This window comes from Pseudonaja textilis, chromosome 9 (genome assembly GCF_049901715.1).
Source record: "Pseudonaja textilis isolate UNSWEBS1 chromosome 9, rPseTex1.2, whole genome shotgun sequence".
Lineage (NCBI taxonomy): Eukaryota > Metazoa > Chordata > Lepidosauria > Squamata > Elapidae > Pseudonaja > Pseudonaja textilis.
Genome location: NC_141998.1, coordinates 25,086,902 through 25,113,841, shown reverse-complemented (window position 1 = coordinate 25,113,841; position 26,940 = coordinate 25,086,902). Strand labels below are relative to the sequence as shown.

The 26,940-nt window shown below is 44.9% G+C and overlaps 2 protein-coding genes across 8 annotated transcripts; one reads left to right on the top strand and one right to left on the bottom strand.

Annotated features, from left to right (window-relative positions):
- Positions 1 to 1,969: 1,969 nt before the first annotated feature.
- Positions 1,970 to 17,102, top strand: NHERF4 (NHERF family PDZ scaffold protein 4). Of its 4 annotated transcripts, XM_087939185.1 has the most exons (12): positions 1,971 to 2,501; positions 2,819 to 2,937; positions 3,126 to 3,286; positions 7,634 to 7,661; positions 7,930 to 7,994; positions 8,952 to 9,163; positions 9,840 to 10,026; positions 11,544 to 11,680; positions 12,163 to 12,367; positions 13,489 to 13,685; positions 15,239 to 15,433; positions 15,978 to 17,102. In XM_087939185.1, coding segments are annotated over exons 4-12 (1,230 nt in total). In that variant the 5' UTR covers positions 1,971 to 2,501; positions 2,819 to 2,937; positions 3,126 to 3,286; positions 7,634 to 7,659; the 3' UTR covers positions 16,008 to 17,102. The 4 variants fall into 4 exon arrangements, with proteins under 4 accessions (XP_087795312.1, XP_087795309.1, XP_087795311.1 ...); XM_087939186.1 differs by lacking the exon at positions 2,819 to 2,937 and having other exon boundaries at positions 1,970 to 2,501; positions 3,239 to 3,286; XM_087939184.1 differs by lacking the exon at positions 2,819 to 2,937.
- DRC12 (dynein regulatory complex subunit 12 homolog) lies at positions 15,308 to 24,580 on the bottom strand. 4 transcript variants are annotated; one of them, XM_087939191.1, is made up of 7 exons: positions 24,254 to 24,554; positions 22,167 to 22,223; positions 21,893 to 22,012; positions 20,164 to 20,256; positions 18,559 to 18,689; positions 17,858 to 18,009; positions 15,308 to 15,443 (listed from the first exon to the last, which is right to left on the bottom strand). In XM_087939191.1, the coding sequence occupies exons 1-6, from the start codon at positions 24,312 to 24,314 to the stop codon at positions 17,881 to 17,883; spliced, it is 591 nt and encodes a 196-aa protein (XP_087795317.1). In that variant the 5' UTR covers positions 24,315 to 24,554; the 3' UTR covers positions 15,308 to 15,443; positions 17,858 to 17,880. The 4 variants fall into 4 exon arrangements, with proteins under 4 accessions (XP_087795317.1, XP_087795316.1, XP_087795315.1 ...); XM_087939190.1 differs by lacking the exon at positions 15,308 to 15,443 and adding an exon at positions 17,152 to 17,714; XM_087939189.1 differs by lacking the exon at positions 15,308 to 15,443 and having other exon boundaries at positions 17,154 to 18,009; positions 24,254 to 24,418; positions 24,450 to 24,580.
- Positions 24,581 to 26,940: the final 2,360 nt, after the last annotated feature.

Sequence of the window (26,940 nt, the reverse complement as noted above, 5' to 3'; positions counted from 1 at the left end):
TTATTGGCAGGAAGAATATGCGCCATGGATGAATCTAAAAAGACGAAGCGCCGCGTCATGTATCACTGAGGACTAGCAAATCCTGGGGGATTTGCTGGCCTAGAACCCCGCTATTTTCTTTGGTTTGGGTGGAGGAGTGGGATCCTTTCAGTTTTTTTCTATCCAGTATTTTTTTTTCCTCTCTCCATGAGTGATTGGCCGGATTCTTTTGCAAGGATGCAGCGAAATAATACAGTAACATGATGCAAGATATGATACGATCATTTCAGCCAGATTTTTCTAGATTTGGGCTCAAATCCCAGCAGGGCAGGAAAAAAAAAAGCAGGGATTTAAAAAAAAGCATTGTCTTGGGAATTGTTTGCTTACGTGCCTCGAGAAAATTAAATGCACTTTGCTTCCGTACATGCAGCCCAGAGGTGGTATTTAGCCGGTTCTGACCGGTTCTAGAGAACTGGGAGCAGAAATTTTGAGTAGTTCAAAGAGAACCGGCCAATCCCACCAATGATTGGCTCCACCCTCATCTCTTCACTGCCTCCCATTGAGTCCCAGCTGATCGGCTGGGTCTTCTTTGGTTGCCCTGCAAAGGAGAACGGAGCTGGAAAGCAGGTCAGTGGGGTGGGGAGGGAAGGGGGATTTTGCAGTAACCTTCTCCTGCCAAGCCACACCCACCAAGCCACGCCCACAGAACCGGTAGTAAAAAAAATTGAATCCCACCAGTGACACAGCCCTTTACAACCCAAATTAGGACTGGAACTTCTGCCCCTAAGCGATGTGGTGGCTTAAGTGAGTTGCACCCAATTGTATGACCTTTTTTTCCCACGTCCGTTAAGCAAGTCACATCGCTGTTCAGGGACTTCCCTCTGCCATCTGGGAAGGGAGCATCCGCATGACCCCATTGCAAATACTTGCTGGTGACCGAATTTTTGACCACGTGACCTCAGGGAAGCAGTGATGGTGGTGAACGCAAGTCAGTTTTTCATCACCGTCGTAACTTTGATCAGTCGCTAAACGAACGGTTGTAAGTCGAGGTTTATCTGTCGATGTAGGACTTAATGCAACTTCATTTCTGCAGGCAGAAAAAATAAATAAAAATATACAGATATGCATTGGATATAAGGGTGTACTTGGAGACCAGCTACCTCAGGTTTTGAGAATTTGAAGAACCAAAGGATTGTTTCACACAGAATGAATGAATGAATTCTCAGTAGAATTCATGAATTAATTCTCAGCTGAATTAATGAATTCTCAGCTGAATTAATGAATTAATTAATTCTCAGTAGAATTCATGAATTAATAAATTCTCAGTAGAATTCATGAATTAATAAATTCTCAGTTGAATTAATGAATTCTGCTGAATTAATGAATTAATTCTCAGTTGAGTTAATGAATTCTCAGATGAATTAACGAATTAATGAGTTCTCAGATGAATTAATGAATTCTCAGCTGAATTAATGAATTAATTCTCAGTTGAATTAATAAATGAATGAATTCTCAGTAGAATTAACGAATTAATGAATTAAGTCTCAGCTGAATTAATGAATTAATTCTCAGTAGAATTAACAAATTCTACAGAGTTGAAGCAGGTTTTAAGAAGGCTGATCCTTTATGTCTCTGAGCTCTGAACTTTGCACGGAGCCTGCCAGTCGAGGGGCACTCTTCCTTGAAATGCCAGCTACCAGAGACAAACAAAGGTGAGAGCCTATTGGGGGCTTGTTGCCAACACTTTTACTTTGCTTCCAATTTCTCATAAACGCAAGCATGCACACACGACTGCTGGACTCTGGAGAAATAGCAAGGAATATCTATTTTCTGGTTGTAACAAAAGCCGTTAAAATAAACTTTCCAGCGAATGTTTTACATTATAATTTCCCATTTGTTGCATTATTTAAACACATCACGGATTTTGTAATACCTTCTGGCCGATGGTAATAATAATAATATTAATATTAATAATGATACCCCAATAGAAAGAAAAACCTTGAACATTTGCCAAAGAACAAAGGACGTTTGCACTAGCAGGTCCTAAAATAGTTTTTTTCCCTGCGTCAAAGGCTCAGCTTGACAATATTATTCATCGCTTTTATTTATCACCCTCCTTCATCACTTCTTCGGGAAAAAAAAATTGAAAAAAAACACACGTTCACACACAAACCTGGTGACGTCCAGATGACAGCCGCACAGTGCAAAATGACTTGAGCCTTTCCAGGGTGTGCAATTCACACTTTTCTTCGTTGCTCGCTTGGCGTGCCAACCCCTCGTCCCATCACCTCCGGATCCCAAAGAACCACCCACCCCCCCCCAGCTGCCGTGCCTGGCTGATCTTCCCTTCTGCAGGAATGAAAAAGCTATTTTCCACACTCGGCTTGGCTTCGTGGAAGAAGGAAGCGACGCTGAGAAAAAGACGCTCGAGTCGTTTAAATATTAAACATCTCGGGTTGCGTGGCCACCTCGCCCCTGGACCTTGGACTTCAGAGTGGGAGCAGACATGAAGCAGAAAAGGGGTAAGTGGTCTGGGACTGCGCAGCGGAGGAGATCCCCTAAGATGACAGGGTTGGATTTCTTACTTAGAGGGGGAAGAAGGACACAATGGGGTTACTAAGAGGTGCCTATGAATAACTGTCGTCCAACTTTTCCAGAGGTTTTGGGGGAATACCAATTATTCACATTCGTTTTTTTTTCTGCAGCTGAGGTTATTCCTGGATTGGTCACCTTACTGAAAACAGCCCTGCTGTTTTGAAGGCATTCCTAAGCATCTCTTTGTGCTTTGCAATGTGAGGTCGAACAAGTTTTTAAAATTAAAATCCCTTCTTCTTCTAAGGGAACCTGAAATTAAAATCCCTTCTTCTAAGAGAACCTGAAATCTGAAGCTGTTGAAATTCAGAAAGAAAGCCTGCCCGGATTTTCCTCCCCGTTAGTAGGACCACTCCCCGCAAGAAGGTAGAAGTTTAATTTCTGGCTGTCGAACCCCAAGCCCAGCTAAAATAGACCCTAATTTCTCCCCTCTCCCTGTCCTCCCCTCCTCACTGCTCTCAATCGTGTAACAACCATGGTACCAATTAAATCCAGGAATAAATTGCTTGCTCTCAGTCCAACCCTTCTCCACCTAGTTTTGTTTTGCTTAATAGGGTGGAGGAAGAGATGACTATCTGGCCCAGCGTTATTGCTCTTGCCACATTGGTAATCTTTCAACCATGAGCCACAACAAGCCTGCTTCAAAAATCCCATCTGGTTTTTGCAGCTTGAATCTACCCAGTTAAGAGAGACCGAGGAGGAGATTCCTGTTCAGGTATTCAAACCTCTTTGCTTTCCGCTCCCTGCCCAGGTGACTTGCCTGGACCTGAAAGAAAAGAGATTCTAAACAGAGATTGAAACTCAACAGGGGTTTCCCGATCCTAAAAATATGTTCTTTAGGGGTGAATTGGGTCTGTTGTTGTTGTTGTCTGAAACTCAAGAATAATGGCAATGGGATGATCCTTGCGAAGGAAGATCGCGATCTTTGGACTGAATTCTGATCCCTGGCGCTTGGTTTTGTGACTTTGCTGAACCCCGTTGGAAATCGTGTATACGCCTGCTTTCTATAGCCTTGGGGGCTGTTGGTTTCACCAGGCTCCAGAACTGGCTCGTCCTCCACCCCCTGGAGGATTTTAAGATGATATTGCATAGCCACTTGTCGCAAATAGAAATAGAATAACAGAGTTGGAAGGGACCTTGGAGGTCTTCTAGTCCAGCCCCCTGCTTAGGCAGGAAACCTTACACCACTTCAGACAAATGGTTGTCCGCTATCTTCTTTAAAATTTCCAGTGTTGTGTTGCAGTGTTGCATTCATAACTTCTGGAGTTGTTCCACTGGTTGATTGTTTTCCCTGTCAGAAAATTCCTCCTTATTTCCAGGTTGAATCTCTCCTCGATCAGTTTCCATCCATTATTCCTTGTCTGGCCTTCAGGTGCTTTGGAGAATAGCTTGACCCCCTTCCTCCTCTCTGGGGCAGCCCCTCAAATATTGGAAGGCTGCTCTCCTGTCTCCCCTGATCCTTCTCTTCCCTAGACTAGACAAACCCAGTTCCTGCAACCGTTCATCGTATGTTTTAGCCTCCAATCCTCTAATCATCCTGGTTGCTCTTCTCTGCACTCTTTCCAGAGTCTCAACTTCTTTTTTTTTATGATATAGTGTATTCTGCTTGAACAGGGGGTTGGACTAGAAGATCTTTAAGGTCCCTTCCAACTCTATGATTCTGCTTTCACGGCTTATCCTGCTTCCTGTCTCTATAATCTTTTTGGTTTCCCTGAATGGTAGAAATTAAGGAAGCTTTCAGCTGCCCAGCTCCAGGTCTTTCCTCGCAGGCTTATTGGTAGCGAGCGATAAATAAATAAATCTTTCTGCATGAGTAAAAGAAAAAAAAAATCCCTTTGAGGGACAACTGTTTGGCGTGCATTGTGCCCAAAGTCAGCCTAGATCTAACCGTCTTATCCCTCCTTCAATCAACCGCAAGCAAGCAGAATAACAGATGGGAGAGGGATTTTTTTTCAGGGTTGATCACTACTTTATAAGAATCTTGCCGGACTGGCTGCCTTCCCTTGGGAAACAGCAACCCTTTGACCTCAAACATTTCCTCTCACAAACGGACTCTAAATTGGAATATCGTGTCTGTTGGGTGTGAATTCCTCACACCTTCCTACCTTTCACCTCTTTACCCTTTGCATCTTCTTTCCAAAATTGTTCAAGGAGGAAAAGATTGAAATGAAAAGGGGAAACATTGAATTCTAGTTCCTTTTGATGCAGTAGAATAAAGGATGAACATAAAACGTCAATGTGTGGATACCTATACATATATATATATATATATATATATATATATATATATATATATATATATATATATATATATATATATATATACGAACTACTACTCACACATCATCACAAAATCTCCACAACTGTAAAGCCTACAAACTTGAAATTTGGCACGTATGCTCCTCTTGGCTTCTAGGGAGTCTCTAAGAAATGGTTTTTCAAAATGACCATCAGAGCATTAGTATTTCCTATATTATTATTATTATTATTATTATTATTATTATTATTATTATTATTATTATTATTATTATTATTATTATTATTAACATGCTCTGATGCTAAGGAGTTCTACTCCCCCTCTCCACCTGAAGAGAAATCTCTTCCAAATGCAAAACACAAGCAGAGGAGAGGAGTGTCAGTTTCGGTTTTAGTTTCACAGCACCAAGCAGCTTTAGTACAGAACACTTGAGCTAAGCCACTCCCGGGCTCATTGCTGTTTCCTTCTTGCTCACACAGCAAATACTGCTTCAGTTTCCAAACAGCCCTCCACTGTCTCACACCCTGATAGGACACTAGCCAGAGGAATACCGGTGGATGCTGGTTAGGCAGAGGCAGAATTATTTTTTTTGTGCGTTATTTTCCTCCCCCAAAACTAAGCCCAACCACATAGTTTCATAGCGAAGCATGGGTATTCAGCTAGTAACAACGCATACTAGCCATTTCCATAACAGCAAACCTATCTAATCAGCAAAACCCAAAGCCAAAATTGGATTCGGCAAGGATCTTGTGAGTATGCATGCTTCTCACTCTCTCCACGATACGGACTTATTGCAAGCCACTTGGAGGCTTCCGTAGCTTGTGAGGTCATACCGAAGACGCACAGAAGTCAATTCCTCTCCTTATTAAGGGTGGAAAGAACAAGACTATGAATCAAGCTTTCCTCTGGTTTCACCCATGAATCATAGCTGGGCTTATCCCGCATGCATGTGAAGACACAGTCAACGTCAACATTGCAGCCTGGCTGTCCCAAAGGGGCTTCCCCCCCCCCCCAAAAGGCAATTGGACTTTCTGGTTTTCCCTTTTGAAGGCGTTTCTCTTCTCATCCAAGAAGCTTCTTCAGCTCCGACTGGATGGTGGGGAAGGGAAGGATTGATACTCCTTGCAGACAGCTGGTCATTTGCATCCTTTTAGAGGGTCATCGAGGCCACTGGAAGGTTTATTTATGTCTTCAGTTGTCCCAGGGGTGGCTTTTCCGAGAGGCAACTGGACTTTCTGCTTTATTTTTTGAAGATGTGTCGCTTCTCATCCAAGAAGCTTCTTCAGCTCTGACCGGATGATGGGGAAGGAATGAAGGAAGTGAGAAAGGGAGGGAGGAAGGAAGGAAGGAGAGAGGGAGGAAAGAAGGAAGAAACAGAAGTCTATGGAGATTTCAGGTCCTGGTTGTCCCAAAGATGTTTTTTTCAAGAGGCAACTGGACCTTCTTGGTTTTTTCTTTGAAGAGGTTTCGCTTCTCACCCAAGAAGCTTCTTCAGTTCTGACAGGATGGAGGGGAATGGAAGGATTTATACTCCTTGCAGACAGCTGGTCATTTGCATCCTTTTAGAGGGTCGTTGAGGCCACTTGGGGGTTTATCTGTGTCCTCAGGGCTGGACTGAGTTGTGCTCCTAGTTCCTGTAGTCTGCTACTGCTACTTTTAGCTATACAATTTGGGATGGACACCCTTGGAATGGTGGGGGAGGAATAGGAATGGATTTCCAATGGAAAAAAATGCAGAGGAACCATTTGCACCACTCAGGTGACCCTGAGGACACAGATAAACCTCCAAGTGGCCTCAACGACCCTCTAAAAGGATGCAAATGACCAGTTCTGTCTGCAAAGAGTATAAATCCTTCCCTTCCTCACCATCTAGTCAGAGCTGAGGAAGCTTCTTGGAGGAGAAGCAAAACACCTTCAAAAGAAAATCCAGAAAATCCAGCTGCCTCCTGGAAAAAGCACCCTTGGGACAACCACAGGGGTGGGATTCAAATTTTTTAACAACTGGTTCTGTGGGCGTGGCTTCGGTGGTGGGCGTGGTTTGGTGGTCATGTGACTGGGTGGACAGGGCTTGGTGGTCATGTGACTGGCTGGGTGTCGCCAACTCAATATCACTCACATCGAGGCATGCATCTCCTCGCCTGGCTTCTCCTGACTGTGGGGACGTTGCAACAGTCGTAAGTGTGAAAAAGGGTCATAAGTCACTTTTTTCAGTGCCATTGGAACTTTGAATGGTCACTCCACAGAAGCAAAATACCAGCAAAGGAGGGAAAATAACTCCAGAGAGGTTCCTGAGACAGGAAGTCTAGTCCTGCCAAGAATGTAATAAGGGTTAACGGAGAGGCAGTTTCTGTAAGCAACACCAGAATGTTTCCTTCCTGCCTTCCTTACAGGATTAGCCCAGCAATTTCTTCTAACAACCGGTTCTCCAAACTGCTTAGAATGTTAATAACCGGTTCTAGCGAATAGGTGCCAACTGGTAGAATCCCACCCCTAGACAACCATGACGTGGAAGACAGAGAATTTCCAGAGACAATTGCAGGCTGGATCACACAGCTCCGCCAGCCTTAAACCCAACCCAAGCTGGAAGATGGTTCATTGTGGGTTCATCCAGCCAATGGTACTATTGAGTTACATCTCCAGAGGGATGAAGTGGCAAAATACCCCCAAATCTCTTCCCAAAGCAAAATGAATATGTCTGGCCCGAAATCAGGGAAGGGATATTGGGGGCTTTGAGTGAGGAGGGAGGGAGGGTCTCTGTGTTGGGGTGAGGCAGCCCACAGCTCATGCTCAGTCCTTTCTTTTACAGGGCTCCAGGACACCACGGAGTCAACCATGTAAGTGCCAAGCGGGGGGGACGGGCAGGCACTGGCAAAACCAGCAGACCCACCACCATTTCTTTCTCTCCTGCTCCCCCTTCCCTCCACGTCCAGTTTCACACATTCCAACCTGGTTCTAGCAAATAGGTGCGAACCGGTAGAATCCCCCCCCCCCCTCCGCTGATGCGGCCCTCAATGAAATTGACACCCCTGTGTTAGACTCTGCTCTGGGCACACCTGTTTCTCAACCTTTGAGATGCTCCTTCTTCTTCTTCCTCTCTTGCAGGAAATTTGAATTTAACCCGAAAGAAGGAATCGATAATCCCGCCTTATCTCTGGCAGAGGATTCCGGTAACAAGAGGGCTGGCCAGTGGCTGCTTGTGGGCGGGAAAGGAAGGGCTGGTGTTTTCCTGAGGCTGTTTGGCAAGCGGGTTGCCCAAACGTTTCCATCAGGCAACGGTCTTCTGCAAGCCGATGCTTCTTCCTCTTCCCTGGTTCCTTCTCAACCAGGGTTCAACTTCCCAAGTTCTTTGCAAACGCCATGACCAAGTCATGAGCCTTGTCAATGTCTCGACTAGACAGGCCTTGTTAGTGTGCGATGGGAGGTGGGCTCAGAGGTTCAACTTGCTCCTGAATTCAAGAGAGCCCATGGACCAAGGAGGGTCCTCATGGGATCTTTAAAAGAAGAGAAATTTTGTAGCTTGGGGTTGAACCATGAGGTGCTTGGTGCTCCCTGAACTTGGCGGTTTTCTTGCAGATATTTCATTACCAAACTAGATAACATTATCAGTGCTAGAAGGGAATGGGGTTGGCGGAGTGGTGGCGGTGAAGGCGGAGAACTACAACGATGATGGGGTGGGGGCTTTTTTTTTTGCTGCCCTTTGAACTTAGCGGTTTTCTTGCAGAGGCTTCATGACCCAAGTAGGGAACATCATCAGTGCCTTCATCATCAACAACATTAGCACTGATGATGTTCCTTAGTTGGGTTATGAAATGTCTACAAGAAAACCCATCAAGCCCAAAGTCTACCAAGGACTCCACAGTGGAGGTTCTACATGTATTATTATTCTGGGATGGGCCCCGCCTTGGAAGGGTCTGGAGCAGACATGATGACTCCTAGAGTCACTATCAAGGAAGACCCTGCTTACAGATAGCCTCCCCCATTACCTCGGCATGATTTAAGGGTCTTGGGACTCTCTTTGCTCAGCCTATCCCATTGCTCCACATTCAGTCTTCCCAATACACAGATATCCCCACCTCTCCCAGCCAAACCAGGTTGAAAAGAGATGTCCCTTTTATCCTCTTCAGAACCAGAAGGGGCTTCCCAGATACGTTTCTGTTCGCTGAAGAAAGGAGCTGGTGACCACCTGGGCTTCTCGTTGTGCCAGGGAGCCGGAGGAATGTGCCCCATTGTGCGTAAGGTGACACCGGGTGGGCTGGCCTACCGTAGAGGCCTCCAGGATGGAGACCGAATCCTTGAGGTCAACGGAGTTAACGTTGAAGGCATGGGATATTTTCAGGTAAGGCTTTGATGGATCTCCTGCTTGGACCTGGGTATACTGAGTGACCCACGTTTCCAAAGTTTAAACAAGTTTCCCAGACGAACAGCTTCTCAACCCTGGAAACTTTAAGACAGGTGGAGTTCAATTCAATGCTGGCTGGGGAATTCTGGGGGTTGAAGTCCACATGTCATAAAGGGACTTAAGCTTGATAAATATTGCTTGTAGTCAACTTCATCCATCTAGATCAGGGGTCTTTTAAGTCTTGTGGACTTCAACTCCCAGAATTCCCCATTTGAGGAACTCTGGAAATCCACAAGTCTTAAAAGTGGCCATGTTTGGAGACCCTGGATCTAGATGGTGTCCATACTGGATCAGGCTGGCTGGGGAATTTGGGGGGTTGAAATCCACACATCTTAAAAGGCAGTCGAGGTTGGGAACCCTGATCTAGATGGTGACCATGCTGGGATCAAATATTGGAGCAGGTTCTCTGGTTACTAACATTTGCTTCCTCTCTCTCTCTCTCTCTCTCTCTCTCTCTCTCTCTCTCTCTCTCTCTCTCTCTGTGTGTGTGTCTCTGTGTCTCTTTCTCTCTGTGTCTCTTTCTCTCTCTCTCTTTCTCTCTCTCTCTGTCTCTGTCTCTTTCTCTCTCTCTCTTTCTCTCTCTCCCGCCCCCAATCTCTTGTCTCATTTCCAGGTGGTCTGGAAGATCAAGAGTAGCTCAAAAGAGGTCTTGCTCACTGTCCTGGAAGGGAACGCCTACGAAGTAGCCAAAGCCCTCAATCGGGATCTCAACCAGCTCTTGTCCAGATATGGAAAGCCACGTCTGTGCTGCGTCCCCAGAGGCTCAAGTGGTTTGGGCTTCAGCGTGTCAGCTCCAGAAGGTAGTGGCAGGAGTCACTTCTGCTTATCTTCGTTGGCGCTGGTGGTTTTTCACCGTGAACTCGAAAGATTCTGCTTTGAGAAAAGACTCAGACCTCTTGGGCTGAGCTGGGGTTATTTTTTGCATGCTGGTTTCTTGCTGCCAGAGTCCCACTGGACACGTGCAGCACGCAAGGGTCATGTCCAGCAGGAGGAATGGAAAGAGAATGGACGGGTTGCAGCCAGAGATCAAGTTGACTGCTGATGAGATGGATTGTATGAGGCAGGAGGAGACGTCTCCAAAGAGACATGCCAAGACAAGGCCTGGCCTGGCCTTCCTCCCCGCTGGGATGAAGGGTTCTGCACCCAGGCTCAACTGCCAGGCCACCCAAATGGGTGCTGACAGAAGAGTCAGCTGATGGCCAGCCAGTTTTTTTGTCCTTTCCATGAAAGGGGAGAGGTTTAGGGCGGGAAAAAACAACAACCGTGCAAATAAGTCACAGCTTCCTTCTGCCAGAATCCTGGTTGCTGTAGCTGGTCAACATTGCTAGTAATTCTCCATTAGAGGCTCTCAGGATTAAAAAGTCTGTGAAAAGTCCTCTAAAGTCTTTAAATGCTTTTAAAAACAGGAAGGACTTTTCAACTAATTTTAATATTATGCCCAGTTTGCTTACATTAGCTGTCTTGAATTTCTCTCTATCTATATCTATATCTATATCTATATCTATATCTATATCTATATCTATATCTATATCTATATCTATATCTATCTATCTATCTATCTATCTATCTATCTATCTATCTATCTATCTATCTACTATCTAATCTATTTCTATCTGTTAGGTTCTGCCCTTACATCTCAGAGTGACACTTGGTGGTTTACAGCAAAAAGCATGAACCCATATAATATCTGGATGTGTGTGTGTGTGTGTATGTGTGTACAGTATATATATATATATATATATATATATATATATATATATATATATATATATATATATATATATATATATATATATATATATATGGCTACATTATATTGAACAATATAGTATATTGCATTATGGTATGTATACCCTATTGCATTATATGTTCATATTATACCATAAGTGGTTATATTGTATATACAATAAACCATGCAATATACGTTGACGATATATATTGAATAGCAGGGTAAGGAATCAGCAATAAAGCCCAGTCTTCATAGCATACAAAGCATGATTTATTTGTCTCACTCTGTTGAGTAAATCCACCCAACCGTGGTTTGCTCAAGAAGGCGCAGCTTGGGTAAACCAAGAGTTCACACAAAAGTACAGCATGATCGTGGTCACAGCACGGACCCTTAGAAGTCTTTGTTTACACTTCTGCAACTTGTTCTTCTTCTCCGCTAAAGAATTGAGTTCCAGAGAAAGAGGAAGGTGGCGGAGGGCAGATTTGTTGGTAGAGGGAAGAAGCTACCTAGGAAAGCCGGTTGTTTTCGCGGGTGCAAATTCTCTTCCTTCCCAAGGCTTCCTCTTGATGTTGTGGTCCTTCTGTGCAGGTGTGACTGGCGTATTCCAGCTCTTTGTGATGCAAAATGGCCCAGCTCATAAAGCAGGTGTGCCTCACGGTTCCTGGCTGGTGGAACTCAATGGCGTCAGTGTTAAGAACTGGACAATTGCGCAACTCAACCAAAAGGTTCTAACAATGCGACGTACTTTGAGATGACTAACTGCCAATCTCTTGCATTCAATCTCACCCGACCTCTGCGAGGGGAGGGGAGGACTTTCCACCAAAAGAAGGCTCATACCTCAGGGTGCAACCAAGTCTCCCCACATAGTTGGAGGCCATCCTGCACACATTGTGGGCCATGTGGTCTCCATATCTGGTTGGGAAAGATCTTCTAGAAAACTTCCAGAAAACTTTCCTCTGTTTGGTTTTCTCTGCACCGGAGGAAGGAGTGAGTAATTCGCTTCTCTGTCTTAACTGGACAAAGTCAATAATTCTGGACTAAAGAGAACATTTTCCCTCCCAAAACTACTCTGGCCATTCTTTGGGTGTTTTTTTACATAGCTCCTTCTCCCTTCATAGCCCAATAGTTTCCCAACTCTGTCTAGAACTACTTCTCCGAATTGTGCCAACGTTTGTCTTTCTTCTCTCTTGATCCGATTCGGATTCAGCTCAAACAGAGCAGCAGCCCTATAGGGCTCCTGGTGATGGACAGCCAGTCGGAAGAGGCGTACCGACAGTGCGGTGTTAAGGTTACAGCTGCTTTGGCTGACACCTCCTGGGTTCCGTTCCAAGTGACGAAGCTTCAGATGATGCGAGGAGAAGACGGATATGGGTTCTTGATGAAAGAAGAAATATCTAGCTCAGGGAAGAGGGGTGAGACATCTCCATTTGCAGGCTCCATTGAAGGTAGTCCTTGAGTTATCACCATTCATTTAGGGTCCAATCAAAAGGACAACTTTGAAAAAAAGTGACTTATGATCGGCCCTTGCATTGATGACATCACAGGGTCTCCACTTCACATCATCAACATTTGGGGAGATTGGCAATCGGCATGAGTTTATGATGGTTGCGGCATCCCAGGGCCAAGTGGTAATCACTGGTGACCTTCTCAGTCAGCTTCCAAAACCATGGGAGAAAGCTGGATTCACTTAATGGCCAACAACTGCAGCAATCTGCTTAGCAACTGTGGCAAAGGGGTGGGTGGGCTTAAAACTGGATGACCGCCTTGCTTAGCCAAGGAAATCCTGGTCCCAACTGTGGTCATAAGTCAAGGACTACCTGTATAACCTCTCCTCAAAATATAAATCAAGTGACTTTGAGGCACGGCGGAGGAGATGCTCAACCTGTCTTCCTCTGCTCTGCCCACCTTGACGCTTTGCCTTCCAACTTCCCAGGAAGTGAGAATCAAGCCAACATTCACTCACAGTTGAGTGGCAGGATTGCAGGTTATAAGATTACGGCTATCTTGGCTTACTCCTGACAACCCAGCCATGTTGCCAAATGCCTATACAGGCTAGGAGTTGGGAGACTTGAACTCACCAGACAGGGAAAGCTAGATTTAGAAGAGGCCGATGGGGGAGGGAGCTGGATCTCGTTCCTTTAGCGGATCTCCAGTTTTCCTTCCAAGGAGGTTGATACAGGGCTCGTAAGATGGAGATGGAGAAAAGCATTTCAACTCATTTCTAAGCCAGGGTTTCTCTACCTTGGCAACGTGAAGATGGATGGCCTTCAACTCCCAGAATTCTCAAGCCAGTGATGTTGGCTGGGGAAATCTGGGAGTTGAAGTCCACCCATCTTCAAGTTCCTAAGGTTGAAAAACATTGTCCTAGGCAGAAGTGCCTGGGGCCAAATCAGAAACCAGTGTGGAAAAGAGGGTTGGAAGTATGTCCTAGAGAAAAACTTGGAAGTTCTTAGTTACACTTGTCCCTCCAGGATAATTTGTTGGAAGAATTTCACGCACAGGCCGTTCTGTTTTTCCTATCTTTGACCTGCAGCTCAATTTTTGAGAGACGTGGAGGCTGGGCTACCTGCTGAAAAGGCAGGGATGAGAGAAGGCGATTGTCTGCTGGCGGTGAACGGCGAGATTGTCGAAGATCTTGACCATCAGGAAGTGGTGTCCAGGATCCGTTCCGACAACCAGCGGGTGACTCTCTTGGTAATCGACTCAGAAGGAAGCAAGTTCTACAATATGGTACCTAAGTCTTCTCTTCTACCAACTCCTGACGGAAAGATAGAAGAGGGAGGATAACAATATGCAGAAACTAATTTGGGATTCTGCATCCAGATAGTCCGTAAGCCATCATCTTATAACCAGGACTGGGACCAGAATTTTCTGAACTAACCAAACTAATTATTACTGTCATGCCCTTGGTAGAGTCTGACTTTGAGGGAGAGGAGGAACGGCCGACAGGGAGTGGAGGTGTAGCTCCAGAGGTTGTGGAGGAGGCTGGGGAAGGGCAGAGGCCATCTGGGCAGTCAGAGGAAGAACCCAGGCCCATCCCCTCTTCATCCTAGGACATGCAGGAAGGAATGGAGAACAACTTGGCTTGTGAGAGAGGAAGCGGCCATGATCCTCCTCATTGGTTGCAGCTGGGGAGACTAGTACATAAGATAGACAATTACAACACAGTGTTGCCAGAAGTAAAATGTGTTTTATTTTGGTCTGAAATTATCTTGGTTGGCATCCTTCCAACAGACTGTGCCTTTCCATTGTGGAAATTCCTTCATTGTAGTTTGTTTTAGTTTTTTATTTCACCTCTATCTGCTCATTAAGTTCAGACTGTATTGCTTTCTTTCGAAGACTATTTTTGAATAAGTTTTATCTCCAACTGAGAATTATTGAGCAGTGGGGCCAAGTTGGAGGCATTAAAGGACATTTATTTACGTTTTGGATTTTGTTATGTTTGTGTTACACTCCAGGTCATCACAATTACTGTGAGTTGGGCCTGATTTTAAGACCGTTTTTTTCAGGGTTGTTAAGAAAATCAAGGCAGTCCTTAAGTGAATTGTGCGATCATTAAGTGAATTTGGCCTCCCCCATTGACTTGGCTTGTCAACAGCTTCCTAGGAAAATTACCAATGGCAATCATATGACCCCATCCATGTAAATCCATGCTGGTTATCCCAATGGTGCTTTTTTCAGGAGGCAAGTGGACTATCTTGTTTTTTATTTGAAGACGTTTCCCTTCTCATCCAAGAAGCTTCTTCGGTTCTTCTTTGGAGCTGAAGAAGCTTCTTGGATGAGAAGGCGAAACATCTTCAAAGAAAAACCAAGGAAATCCAGTTGCCTCCTGGAAAAGCACCTTTGGGATAGCCATGACCTGGAGGACTGACAATCTTTATAGACTACATTCTGGTTTTGCCAGGTACCCAAATTTTGATCATATGGTTGTGGAGATGCTGCACCAAATGTGAGAAAGTAGCTTTTTTCAACGTTGGACAGATGCTACCCAAATGATTGTAATTCCAGGACTGCTTGAGGTGGCATTTCTTCCACATTCAGGAGAGGAGAGCAACGAAATCCTATCATTCTCCATTTCATTACAATCCAGTAGAATTCTCCAGGCAGACATGTCTACTGGTATCAAAATGATGCACGTGGACAGTGTGTTTATGAAAGCGCGGGGTACTTAAGATGGGCTGAATTTGGTTTTGCCCCATGATACAAAATAGAAATTTGAAGTCTAGTTTAGGAATTGATTTCTTGACAACATGCCAATTTTTGATTTGGGTCTGCAATTCCAGGTTGGAGTATCTCCTTTAGTTTTCTACGATGATGAAGACGTCCCATCAAGCTTTCTGATCACCCGTGGTTCTTCATCTCCAGGCATCGTTCAGGAACAAAGCTGGCCCGCTTTGATACCATGTCACTGTCAGCTCTCTAGCAATACAGCATCACCTGGCCAACCTGACCCTACCCCATGGACCTTCACCGGAGAGGTAAGAAGTCCTAAAACAGAATAACAGAATTGGGAGGGACATTGGAGTCTTCTAATCCAACCCCTGTCCAAGTACAAAACCCTACCTCAGATGAATGGTTGTCCAATCTCTTTTTAAGAACTTCCAGTGTTGGAGCACCCACAACTTCTGAAGGCAATGTTCCACTGATTGTCAGGAAATTCCTTCTTAGTTCTAGGTCAGTTCTCTCCTTGATTATTTTCCATCTATTGCTTCTTGTCTTGCCTTCTGGTGCTTTGGAGAATAGCTTGACTCCATCTTCTTTGTGGCAGCCCCTGAGATATTGGAGCATTGCTATCATGTCACCCCGGGTCCTTCTTTCTATTAAACTAGACATGCCCAATTCTAGCAACCGTTCTTCATATGTCTCAGTGTTCTGTGAAGCCAATGACTTGACTTTCTCTAGCCCAACATCACCTCTTGCATTTTGGGGACAGACCACCGAAGTGGGATTTGTTCAGTGTTGCATTTCTTTTTCTGGGTTTATCTATGGAAACGTAACCTAGCTTCTCCTTGTTTCATCCAGGGCCAGGATGGGTTCAGCCAAGCATTCTAGAGATGGCTCCTTGGACTCTATGGAAAAAAGTGAGCACCTTTGCACATCCTTCCAGAATGGAAAATTGATCTCATCCCCAACCAGCTTTTCCAATCCCTCTTCTGCCTTCCACATCAGTCTGTCTCTGCGCTCACATGATTCCTGCAGAACCTGGCAAACAGGCTGAAGATTCAAAGCAGAGCATGGTCAGACACTGAATACGATGAGTCAGGGCCATCTTGGGGAAATTCCCTTGGGTAAGATTCAAAAAAAAAGTTCAGGACGTTGGAAATAATTGCAACTCAAGGACAGCCCTCGTTCATTGCATTTTGTGGAAGAGAAGCCAGCATGGATGTCCTCTCTGGATGTGACACATCTCTACATGATTCCTACAAGTGGAATGTGAATGAAGAGCATTGATCACGTCCTTCAGGCTCCTTTTCCCCTCCGTCAAAATATTTCCTCTATTGCAAGATCTCCATCCTTGAAAACTTGAAGACTTGTGGATTTCAACTCCCAGATTTCCCCAGCCAGCCACGCAACTCCCAGAATTCCCTATGCTGCCTGGGAATTCTGGGAATTGAAAGCCACAAGTCTTCAAGTCACCAAGGCTGGAGTTCCCTACTCTACTGGAACCAATACAACTGGACTTCCTTTCACCTTCTTCTGACGATCAACCCATCAATTTTGCACAAAACAGACCGTGAAGGTTGGCAGAGGATAAGCGAGGGGCTTCCAGTCCCAGAGCTCCCTCTCCAATATATTTTTTCTGAGTGGAGATGCAAAGTAGCTTCTGTTCCTGGCCTACACTTTGATGAGTACAGGATTACGACCTCAGCTACGTTAAATGGGAAATAATGTGTTCTGAAACAGGAAAAGATAACAGATGGCCTGATCTGGAATTTCCTTCCTTCCTTCCTTCCTTCGTTTGAGCTGCTTAAGAAAAGAGTTTGTTAACGGTGGAAAGTACTTCTTGCACATCTAAAGACTGTATTGTTTGGATTCACCCGTCACGCTAAACCTTAAGTTTGCTTCAATAGGGGTTTGTCGCGAGGCACGCAGGCCAACTTCACACATGACACTAAAACCAAGTCAAATAAACCACACTGTGTTTTCCCATGCTGCGTGAGATGCTGAGCAATGTTGATGAATAACACCATATTTTATTGTTTGGAATCCTTGGTGCTCTCTGAGCTTGGTTGTTTTCTTGCAGACATTTCATGACTCAACTAGGGAACATCATCAGTACTAGAAGGGGGTTGAGCTTGTGAGGAGGAGGAGAAGGAGGAGGAGGAAAAGGAGGAGGAGAAGAAGGAGGAGGACTGTAGGGTTCTTGGTGCTCTCTGAGCTTCGTTGTTTTCTTGCAGACATTTCAATACCCAACTAGGGAACATCATCAGTGCTAGAAGGGAGAGGGGTCTGCTTTCTGTTTTTATACACAAGAGGCTTACCCTGTCAGTGTTGGTGTGGGTGGCCTTCATGGTTCCTTGATCAGGCTCTTTTTTTTTTCCTGTTAGCTTATCTGAGTCGGTAGCTCCCTCATTGGAGTGTCGTTTGTGGCTTGGTTGTTGGTCTAGTGTTAATCTGGATGTTAAATCTCTTTTTATCTGGGCGTTGGTTACTGGCCAGGAGGCGTTGTGATCTCTTGGTTCCTTTGGGGTTTTGTGATTGGTACGTAGATGGGTTTATCTCGACGGGTCTGTTGATGGCTGATTGGTAACAAAACGTCTGCAAGAAAACCACCAAGCTCAGAGAGCACCAAGGACCCCACAGCTCAACCTTGAGCTAGAAATATTCCCTTCTAACAGTACATTTCAATGTCTGTGGCAACCTGAACACACACACCCCACTGTGAGGAGAAGGGGACAGACGTTCACTCTGCTTGGCTGCTGGTTCAGAACTCCAACGGGTTAAGTCCAAACTCCTTTAGCGCGTTCTTATATTCAGTATGGATGAGGGCAGCCTCTTTGTCCCAGCCCAGCTTGGCGGCTTGTAGCTTGGAAAGCACCTGATCCAAGCTATCCTGTTCAAAGGAAGCGAGAACGGGAAGGTTGAGGGATTAGAGCGCTGAAACGGGATGGTGGGCCCTGTCTGCGTGTTCAAAGGGAAGAGATAAAGATCCGTGCTGGTTTATTTGCAGTTGGGTTACCTGAGAATTAACCCCTTCTGAAAATGTCTTGTGAGGTTTGGGAAAGCCAGAAGGGGTCAATTGGGGTCCAAGCAGACAGGATGCTGAGTGATGGAAGGAAAGATCTGAATGGCACTGAATGCTTTTTCCAGGCATAAAGGTTGAAAGGTTTCCTCTGCTTGATGAGAGGAAAAATGTTGCCCAATAATTTTGACTATCGTCACGCTCAACCTATCAACCAAAGAAGCACGTACACCCATAGAAGCACGTGTTGAGCATAGTTGAACACGAGCAATCGTGGGAATATTCATTCTCACTCTCTCTCTCTCTCTCTCTCTCTCTCTCTCCTGAAACTTTGGTAATAAGCAATGCTGAACCTCTGATATCCACCCCTGAGGTTCTTGGCTGGGGCCAGAATTGATGACCTTCCCATCGCTGACTCACGTGAAGGATTCGTTCCCATTCCTTCTCCATTTCCTCAGCCTTCTGCTGCATCTGAGCCTCAGCTCGCTCCTTCTCCTCCGAGATCTTGGCTCGCTCCTCTACGCTCCTCCGCAGGCTTTTTTGACAGGCAGCTGCCGAGGACAAATGAGATGGGTTGGGCATGGGTGGGGCGGGACAGAGATCGAGGCGAGAGAAAGAGGAAGAGAGCTGAGCCAATGGGTGGCTGGGGCATTCTGGGAGTTGAAGTCCAGACTTGTTAAAAGTTGCTTAAGGTTGAGAGGCGTTGCTCTAGCCCAAGGGTTGGCAATCTGCGGCTGTGGAGCCGCATGTGGCTCCTTCATCCTTCTGCTGGGGCTCCCTGTCCTCAGTTGGTTCCACAATTGATAAGGCTTTCAGTTAGGGCAGGTAGAGGAAAAAGGACACCGCACTAGGAGGAGAGTCTATGGTGGGGAAACAAGACTTCGGTGGGTTCCAGAATTGAACGATGGGTTTCCAGTTAGGACCTTTGTGGCTCTTTGACTGTTTAGTGTTGCCAACCCCTGCTCTAGTCAACTCCATCTATTTAGATGGTGTCCACACTGGGATCAAATGTTGGAGCAAGTTCTCAGGATATGACTGGCTGGGGAATTCTGGGCGTTGAAGCCCACACAACTTAAAGTTGTCAAGCTGAGAAACGCTGCCCTTGGGACTTCAGGATTTGGAGGTGAAGGTAACCCAAGACTGGGGACCTTCAGAAATTCTGCAGAGAACAATCATTTCCCTCATGTTGCTAAGAAGACTTGACAGGTAGAAATTAAATAATGTATGTACATAATTTTTTTTTTAAATGGCCTGGTGTATTTTTCAAATGGGGCAAAACCTGGACTTTATTCCTATGGATGTCATCCTAGTCTGATGCTCTCACCAATAATAATAATAATAATAATAATAATAATAATAATAATAATAATAATATAATAACAACAACAACAATTTTGAGAAAAAAAACACAAAGTATCGCGACTTACAAAATGAAGTTGAGCGAATTTAGAAAAAGAAATTGTATATAATCCCAACTGTAATTGGAGCCCTTGGAGCAACACCTAAAGGGCTACCTCGCTATTTGGAAATTCTGAATTTATCAGACTTGAATACCCTGATTTTACAAAAAAACACCCTACCTGGAACAGCTTATATCTTCTTATGCTACCTGAACAGTTCCTAGGTCCTTGGTTAGGATTTGAGCTGTTGAGCTACCAACCAGCCCCAAAGGCTGTGAATCTCACTAAAGATTAAATAATAATAATAATTAGGATGATGATGATGATGATATGATGATAGAGCGTCTATTAATCCAGGGGTCTCCAACTTTGGCAACTTTAAGCCTGGCAGACTTCCAGAATTCTGTAGCCAATAACTTTGAGCCAAGCTGGTTGGGGAATTCTGGGAGTTGAAGTCCCCCAGGCTTAAAGTTACCAAGGTTGGAGTCCCCCGGTTTAAAAGATGCAAGGAAGTAGATAGAACTGTTTTTTTTTTTAAATTTCCTCCCAGTCCTTAAACAGCGGCCTTGAATGGCCACAACCCATCTGAGTAACCTTCTGTCAGGCCAAACTTTTGGGTAAATACCCAGTTCTTCTTGCAGGTTCTGCTTTTCAGCTTCCAGGCGCTGAATCTGGCCGTCAGTCTGGCACTGGAGCTGCTGATACTGGCGGATCATCTCTGCAACGGAGCGAAGGAACAGAACTGGGGTCAGGGGGAAGATGAAAAACCCTTAGTTACCCATAGATGATTCCTAGATGCTACTTCTGTAGCTCCCAAGTGGGACTCTTGAGTGTACAGTAAGGTAAATGGGCAGGTCTTGGGGTGGGATTCAGCCGATTTGGACTGGTTTGGGCGAATCGGATGTTAAATTTACATCTGGTTCACTGAACCGTTAGTTGAACCGACCGGCTGGCCCCGAGAACATGAGATGGATGGACAGAATGGCGATTGATATCTATTGACAGAAATATAGCAGGGCATATAACTGAATACAACAAGTGTTTTTCAATCCCAGCAACTTTAAGATGGGTGGATTTCAACTCCCAGAATTGCTGGCTGGGGGATTCTGGGAGTTGAAGTTCCCCCATCTTAAAGCATGTTTCCTGGGTAATTCTGGGAGTTGAAGTCCAATCCTCTTAAAGCATGCTAACTAGGGGATTCTGGGAGTTGAAGTCCACCCACCTTAAAGATGCCACGGTTGAGAAACGCCACCCTAAACTAAAAGTTAAAGAGGGCACAAATGGAAAAGATGCACATAGACAGCTAGGCTGTGGAGAATGGGTTATGGCCCTCTTCCTAATAATGATCAAATCCCAGGTCTGTGCAACATTAAAGAATGTTAGTGATACTGAACAATGCCTTAGAAAGATCACTCTGAGACTCTGAAAAATGTTCCCAGATTCCTTGATATTGCTCTTAGGAGAGTTTTGCTAAACATTTTGACCTCAAGGGGATCCCCCAGAAGGGCGTCAGCAATCTGTGGCTCTGGAGCCACATGCAGCTCTTTGCTGTGGCTCCCTGTTGGGTGATCCCACCACTGGCTGACCCCGCCTCTCACCCTCCCCTCCCAGTCACTCCTCGCCTGGCCTGAGAAGATAAAACACAAAAAACAGAAGTGAGAGGGAGGGAGGGAGAGAGGGAAAGAGAAAGGGAGTGAGAAAGGGAGAGAGGGAGAAGGAGAGAGGGAGAGAGACCCATTTCTCACAGAAAACACCCGGAGCCACAAAACCTGGATAGGTGTGTTGGTGGTGGGTCATGTGACATTGGGTGGGAGTGACGTTGAGTTGGCCACACCCATCCAGGTTTTGTGGCTCCTGGTGTTTTCTGTGAGAAACGGGTTCTTGAAGTGTTTAAGGTTGCAGACCAGAGGTGGTATTCACCTGGTTCTGACCAGTTCTGGAGAACCACTGGTAGCAGAAATGTTGAGTAGTTCGGAGAACCGGCAAATCCCACCTCTGACTGGCCCTGCCAAGCCCATCTATTCTCTGCTTCCCAAGCCCCAGCTGATTGGCTGGGTCTCCTTTGGTTGCCCTGCACAGGAGAACGGAGCTGAAAAGCAGGTTAGTGGGGTGGGGAGGGAATGGGATTTTGCAGTATCCTTCCCCTGCCACACCCATCAAGCCACGCCCATAGAAATGCTAGTAAAAATGTTTGAATCCCACCACTGTTGCAGACCCCTGCCCCAGAGGAATGAAAGACAAAGATATTAAGGCATTTTCCATCCCACTGCCAGTCCCATTTCTGGGACAAGGAGCGTATCGGTTTCTGCAAGCAACGACCAGGGGAGCAGTCCCTCCCACCTCCCCCAAATAACCTTCAAAAATATCCTTTTTGTCTTTCTGGGCTTCCTCCAGCTCTCTCTCCAGTTCTGTCAGCCTCTGCCTGAATCCTTCCCCGTCAATCATGGCCTGTTTGGCCAGGTCTCTCTGGAGAACTGCAAGGCAAAAGGACACGGAAGCCACGTCAGTGTTCGGTCTCCTCTCGTGTCAGAAATGAAGGGACTGGGAAAGGGGGGAAATTACGAATTTTAATATTTTTTAAAAAACTATCCGCTTTAATAAAACATAGATTTGTACATCTCTCCTCACCCAAGTGCTGCTTAAGCGCGTCAACCTCCGGTGATGCCTTTTTGTGGCTCTCCTCACCTGGAGGGAAAGGAGGGAAGACGCAGAACAAATGCTGGAGAAAGGTGAAGAACGGAGGTATTTAGTTAAAGCAGGGGTCCTCTGCTTTAAAACCTGTGGCACCCCAACTCCTAGAATTCCTCCTCCTCCAGTCATGTTAGCTCAATAATTCTGGGAGTTGAAGTCCACAAGTCTTAAACTTGCCAAGTTGGAAGACCCTTGAGTTAAAGACAACTTTAGAAGCCTTAGAAAATACCTCCAGGAAGGCATTTCATAGAATCTTAGCATCGGTCAGACACATAATGACAAGAGCTCCAAATACCAGGGTTAGGAAGGATCATTAAAACACCCCCACTTCTCAATTTCCACGCCCCCAGAGAAGGCAAAGAAAAACCACCCATGGAAGCTAAAGCTGTAGTGGCGCAGTAGTTAGAGTGCAGTACTGCAGGCTGCTTCTGCTACCTGCCAGCTGCCTGCAATTCGGCAGTTCGAATCTCAGCAGGTTCAAGGTTGACTCAGCCTTCTGTCCTTCCGAGGTGGGTAAAATGAGGACCCAGATTGTTGGGGGGGGACAATATGCTGACTCTGTAAACTGCTTAGAGAGGGCTGGAAAGCACCGTGAAGCAGTATATAAATCTAAGTGCTATTGCCTGTCCTTCCTTCCTTCCTTCCTTCCTTCCTTCCTTCCTTCCTTCCTTCCTTCCTTCCTTCCTTCCTTCCTGTACAGTGGTTAGAGTGCAGTACTGCAGGCTCCTTCTGCTGACTGCTGGCTTCCTGCAATTTGGCAGTTCGAATCTCGCTGGCTCAAGGTTGACTCAGCCTTCCATCCTTCCCAGGTGGGTAAAACGTGGACCCAGATTGTTGGGGGGCAAGAGGCCGACTCTGTAAACCACTTAGAGAGGACTGTAAAAGCACTATGAAGCGGAATATAAGTCTAAGTGCTAAGTGCTAAAGCAGTCATTGCCTCCCAGCCAGAATGGCCACAAGTAACCCCAGTTAGAAGACTGAGACAGGCTGAATGGACAGAATCAAGGATTAAGTCAGTAAACGCAAAGCCACACTGAATTTACATTCCTTGTAAATTACATTCCTTTCCATAGCCTTGACCCTGACCATTAGCCAGGGAACCAAATAGGGACAGTTAGAATACAGAATCTAATCGAATCCAATAACCCCATCAGGCACCTCGATTTCAAAGGTCCAAAAAGGTATAAAAACCACTCTACTCCCCCATGTTGTCAGCTGCCCCAGAACCGATTCCGAGTCACTTCGCTTCTGATTTCTAAATAAATGGAGACCTCCTTTCCTTGCAGCTTGCCTCCAAATTCATCGGCTCCTGCGAATTTCTCCCGGCTTGGAACTGGACCGGGGTTTTCCCCCGCAACACCAGGGAACCTCTAACAGACTAACAGGGATGGGATGCAGGAAAAAACGCCTTCTAATATCATCCCATTTCCTCTGAATTACGCATTATTATTTCAGGGCTGAACATTATGAGGAGGATGAGACATCGGACATAGAAAAATGTTTTAACGAGTCGCTTTAACAACTTCTGTAACCTTATCGTTTCTTCCTTCAGAGTGAAAAATTACAAATTTAAGTTGAAGGCTAACACGCCCCATATTTTTTTTTTAAAAAAAGACACGTAACAAAAAAAATAATGTTAAGCCAAGCCAGGTGTTATCGTAGAGTGTCTGAGTTGGATTTTCAAATGTGAACAGCCTTGCTCCCAAGCATGCAAAATAAGTAATGCTTTGGTGTTGGTTCTTAAACAGGTTAACAGATTTGGAAGGGTCCTTGTAGGTCATCTAGTCCAACACCCCCCCACCAAGCAGGAGACCCTGCCTACACTATTGCTGACAAACGGGCAGTCCAGTCTCTTCTTGAAAGCCACCAGTAATTAAATCAGTTCTGATTTCATTTCCTCCTCCTCTCTGCAAAAGATCGATTTGTATTCTTGTATAATACTTTCCATGGAAGGAATGTGAAGGAAGAACTTTGCCGGCAAACCTGAGATTTTTTATTTTTGGCATCGCTGCACTGAACTTTACCTGGAAGGGATGACTTTTGCTTCCTTGTTTTTTTCACTTTTCTTTTCTTTGGAAGGGGCATCTTTGCGAAGACTCAGCCTGTGCAACTGCAGAAATTCACGCTCCACACCGCACTCCTTCAAGTCTTCAACCGGTGCAGCAGTCCAGATCTGTGTCTCACACCTGGTTAGAAAAAAAAGTCTTTTTTTTTTTCTAGAAAAAAAAAAAGAGTCTTTGTGGGTTTTTTTCCACCATATAATTGCAAATGTTTGCTGTGGTGACACCAGAAGCGTCCCATGTGCAAAAAGGCCAGAAAAAGCGCCTGGATTTTAGCACGCCCTTCCCAGGTATCTGAGTTGTGTGTTTTTTTTTCTGTGTTGCGTGGCAACAGCCCTTCTTGGCTGCCATGGTGACCAAGGAAAGCTTAGCAAAAGAGGAAAAAAAAAAAGAATTCAATGCCCAGCAACATTGAACTGTTCGGCAAAGAAAGGATTTTGAGATTTGGGCCGAATGTTTTGTTTGAATTTTTTCTTTTTTTGCAGGGAGAGGAGGAAAAAAGGCAACCAACGAAAAGGAGGCAGCAGTCCCAGATTCAGTCTTCTGGGCTGAAGCACGTAGCCTAATCTTTCAGTTCAGCCCCTCGCCCTCTGCTTGTTCTAATTTTCTGTCTGGAGTGTTGAAAATCTGCAGAGAATTTGGGGCGATTGTGTTGGCCCTACTACCAAAGGTCCTCTCCTGCAGATCCTGTAGAACTGGTAGGACTTGAAGAACACCAGGGACAGGGTAGGGTAGAATAGACACTACAGGGCTGCATTCAGTGGTGGGATTCAATTTTTTTTTACTACCGGTTCTGTGGGCGTGGCTTGGTGGGCGTGGCAGGGGAAGGATAGTGTAAAATCTCCAGTCAGAGGTGGTTTTTCTGGTTCTCCAAACTACTCAAAATTTCCACTACTGGTTCTCCAGAACTGGTCAGAACCGGCTGAATGCCACCTCTGGCTTCATTGCCCCAAAGGAGTCCAGGTAATGTAATGTAATGTAATGTAATGTAATGTAATGTAATGTAATGTATAGAGTAGAATAGAATAGAATAGATTCAACTTTATTGTCATTGCACATGAATGCAACAAAATGTAGTTAACATCTAACCAGAAGTGCAAAACAACAATGAAGTATAAAGATATATATACAGATATACAAAATATGTCACTATATATGGATATACAGAATATCTATGAATATACAGAATATGTGTCTATGGAAGGAATATATATGACTGTACAGAGAGAATAGAATAGGATAGGATAAGATAGGATAGGATAGGATAGAATAATGAAGAATGACATGGAATGGAATGGATAGAATGGAATAGAATAAAATAATGAAGAATGGAATGGAATGGATAGAATAGAATAATGAATGGAATGGATAGAATAGAATAGAATAATGAATAATGGAATGGAATGGATAGAATAATGAAGAATGACATGGAATGGAATGGATAGAATAGAATAATGAAGAATGAAACGGAATGGATAGAATAGAAGAACTTTATTGTCATTTTGAATGTATGCCGATCATCATACATTAAAATGAAATTTCATTGCATTTCAGCTCTCAAAGAGCCACCACCTCCAATATACGCTACATAAACATGACAAAATAAATGAATACCAAATTATGCTTATACCCACGTAATATATTATGTGACACAGAGAAACAACAAAAGTCTAGTTTGCAAGTATATGTGTCTACGGCAAGAGAAACAAACCTTGCGAGTTTACCAGACGGATGGCACAAGGAAACAAAGCTGTTGCAGAATCTGGTAGTCCTGCTAGAAATACTTTGAAACCTCCTCCCAGAGGGAAGAAACAGAAACGGAGACTGGGAAGTGGGTGTGTGGGGAAGCAGTTATATAATATGTTTTTCCCCCCACTAGTGTTACGATCCCCTTCTTCAACAGAAGATTTGGGGAGTTCACAAGCGTTTGTCTGGCTTCCTTGTTTTGCATTTCGAGAAGTCATGTAATAGTCACTTTCTCCCCAAACCACCTAGGATTTCCGGAGAAAAACGAACTCGTTCCCTTGAGCCTTCGAGTGAAGGGATCCGTTCTCTTTTGCCCAGATCTTTCTCCATTTTCTTTGCCCAGGGCAGCCTGTAAACCCAATCTTCTTCTCTTGGATCATCACTTCCTCTTTGTTGTCAGAAAGAAAGCCAGTGAAGATGTTTCGTCACCCCAAAACCTCTCCCAACACCTTCATTTCTCTTTTTGCTACTTTACTTCTGTTTTATCAGCCACTTCCATATTTTCCTTGCGTTTTTCTGTTCCCTTGTCATCAGATAGCATGACTTTCCAAATTTTCATAAAATTTGCAAAATTTGAATTTAAGGCAGCTTCCCCCAATCTAGAGTACAAAATCCACACTGGCAGGGGATTATGGGAGACAGCCTGGAGAAACAGGAGGGTGAGGTGGCAGCCCAAAAAGCCAACGCAATCCTAAATTGCATTAACAGAAGGGATACAATCAAGATCAAGGGAGGTACTAATATCACTCTTTAGAGCCTTAGTAAGACCACACCTAGAGTACTGCATCCAGTTTTGGTCACCACACTGTAAAAAAGACGTTGAATCTCTAGAAAGTGTGCAGAGAAGAGCAACCAAGAGCCTCGGTGGCACAGTGGTTAGAGTGCTGTACTGCAGGCCACTTCTG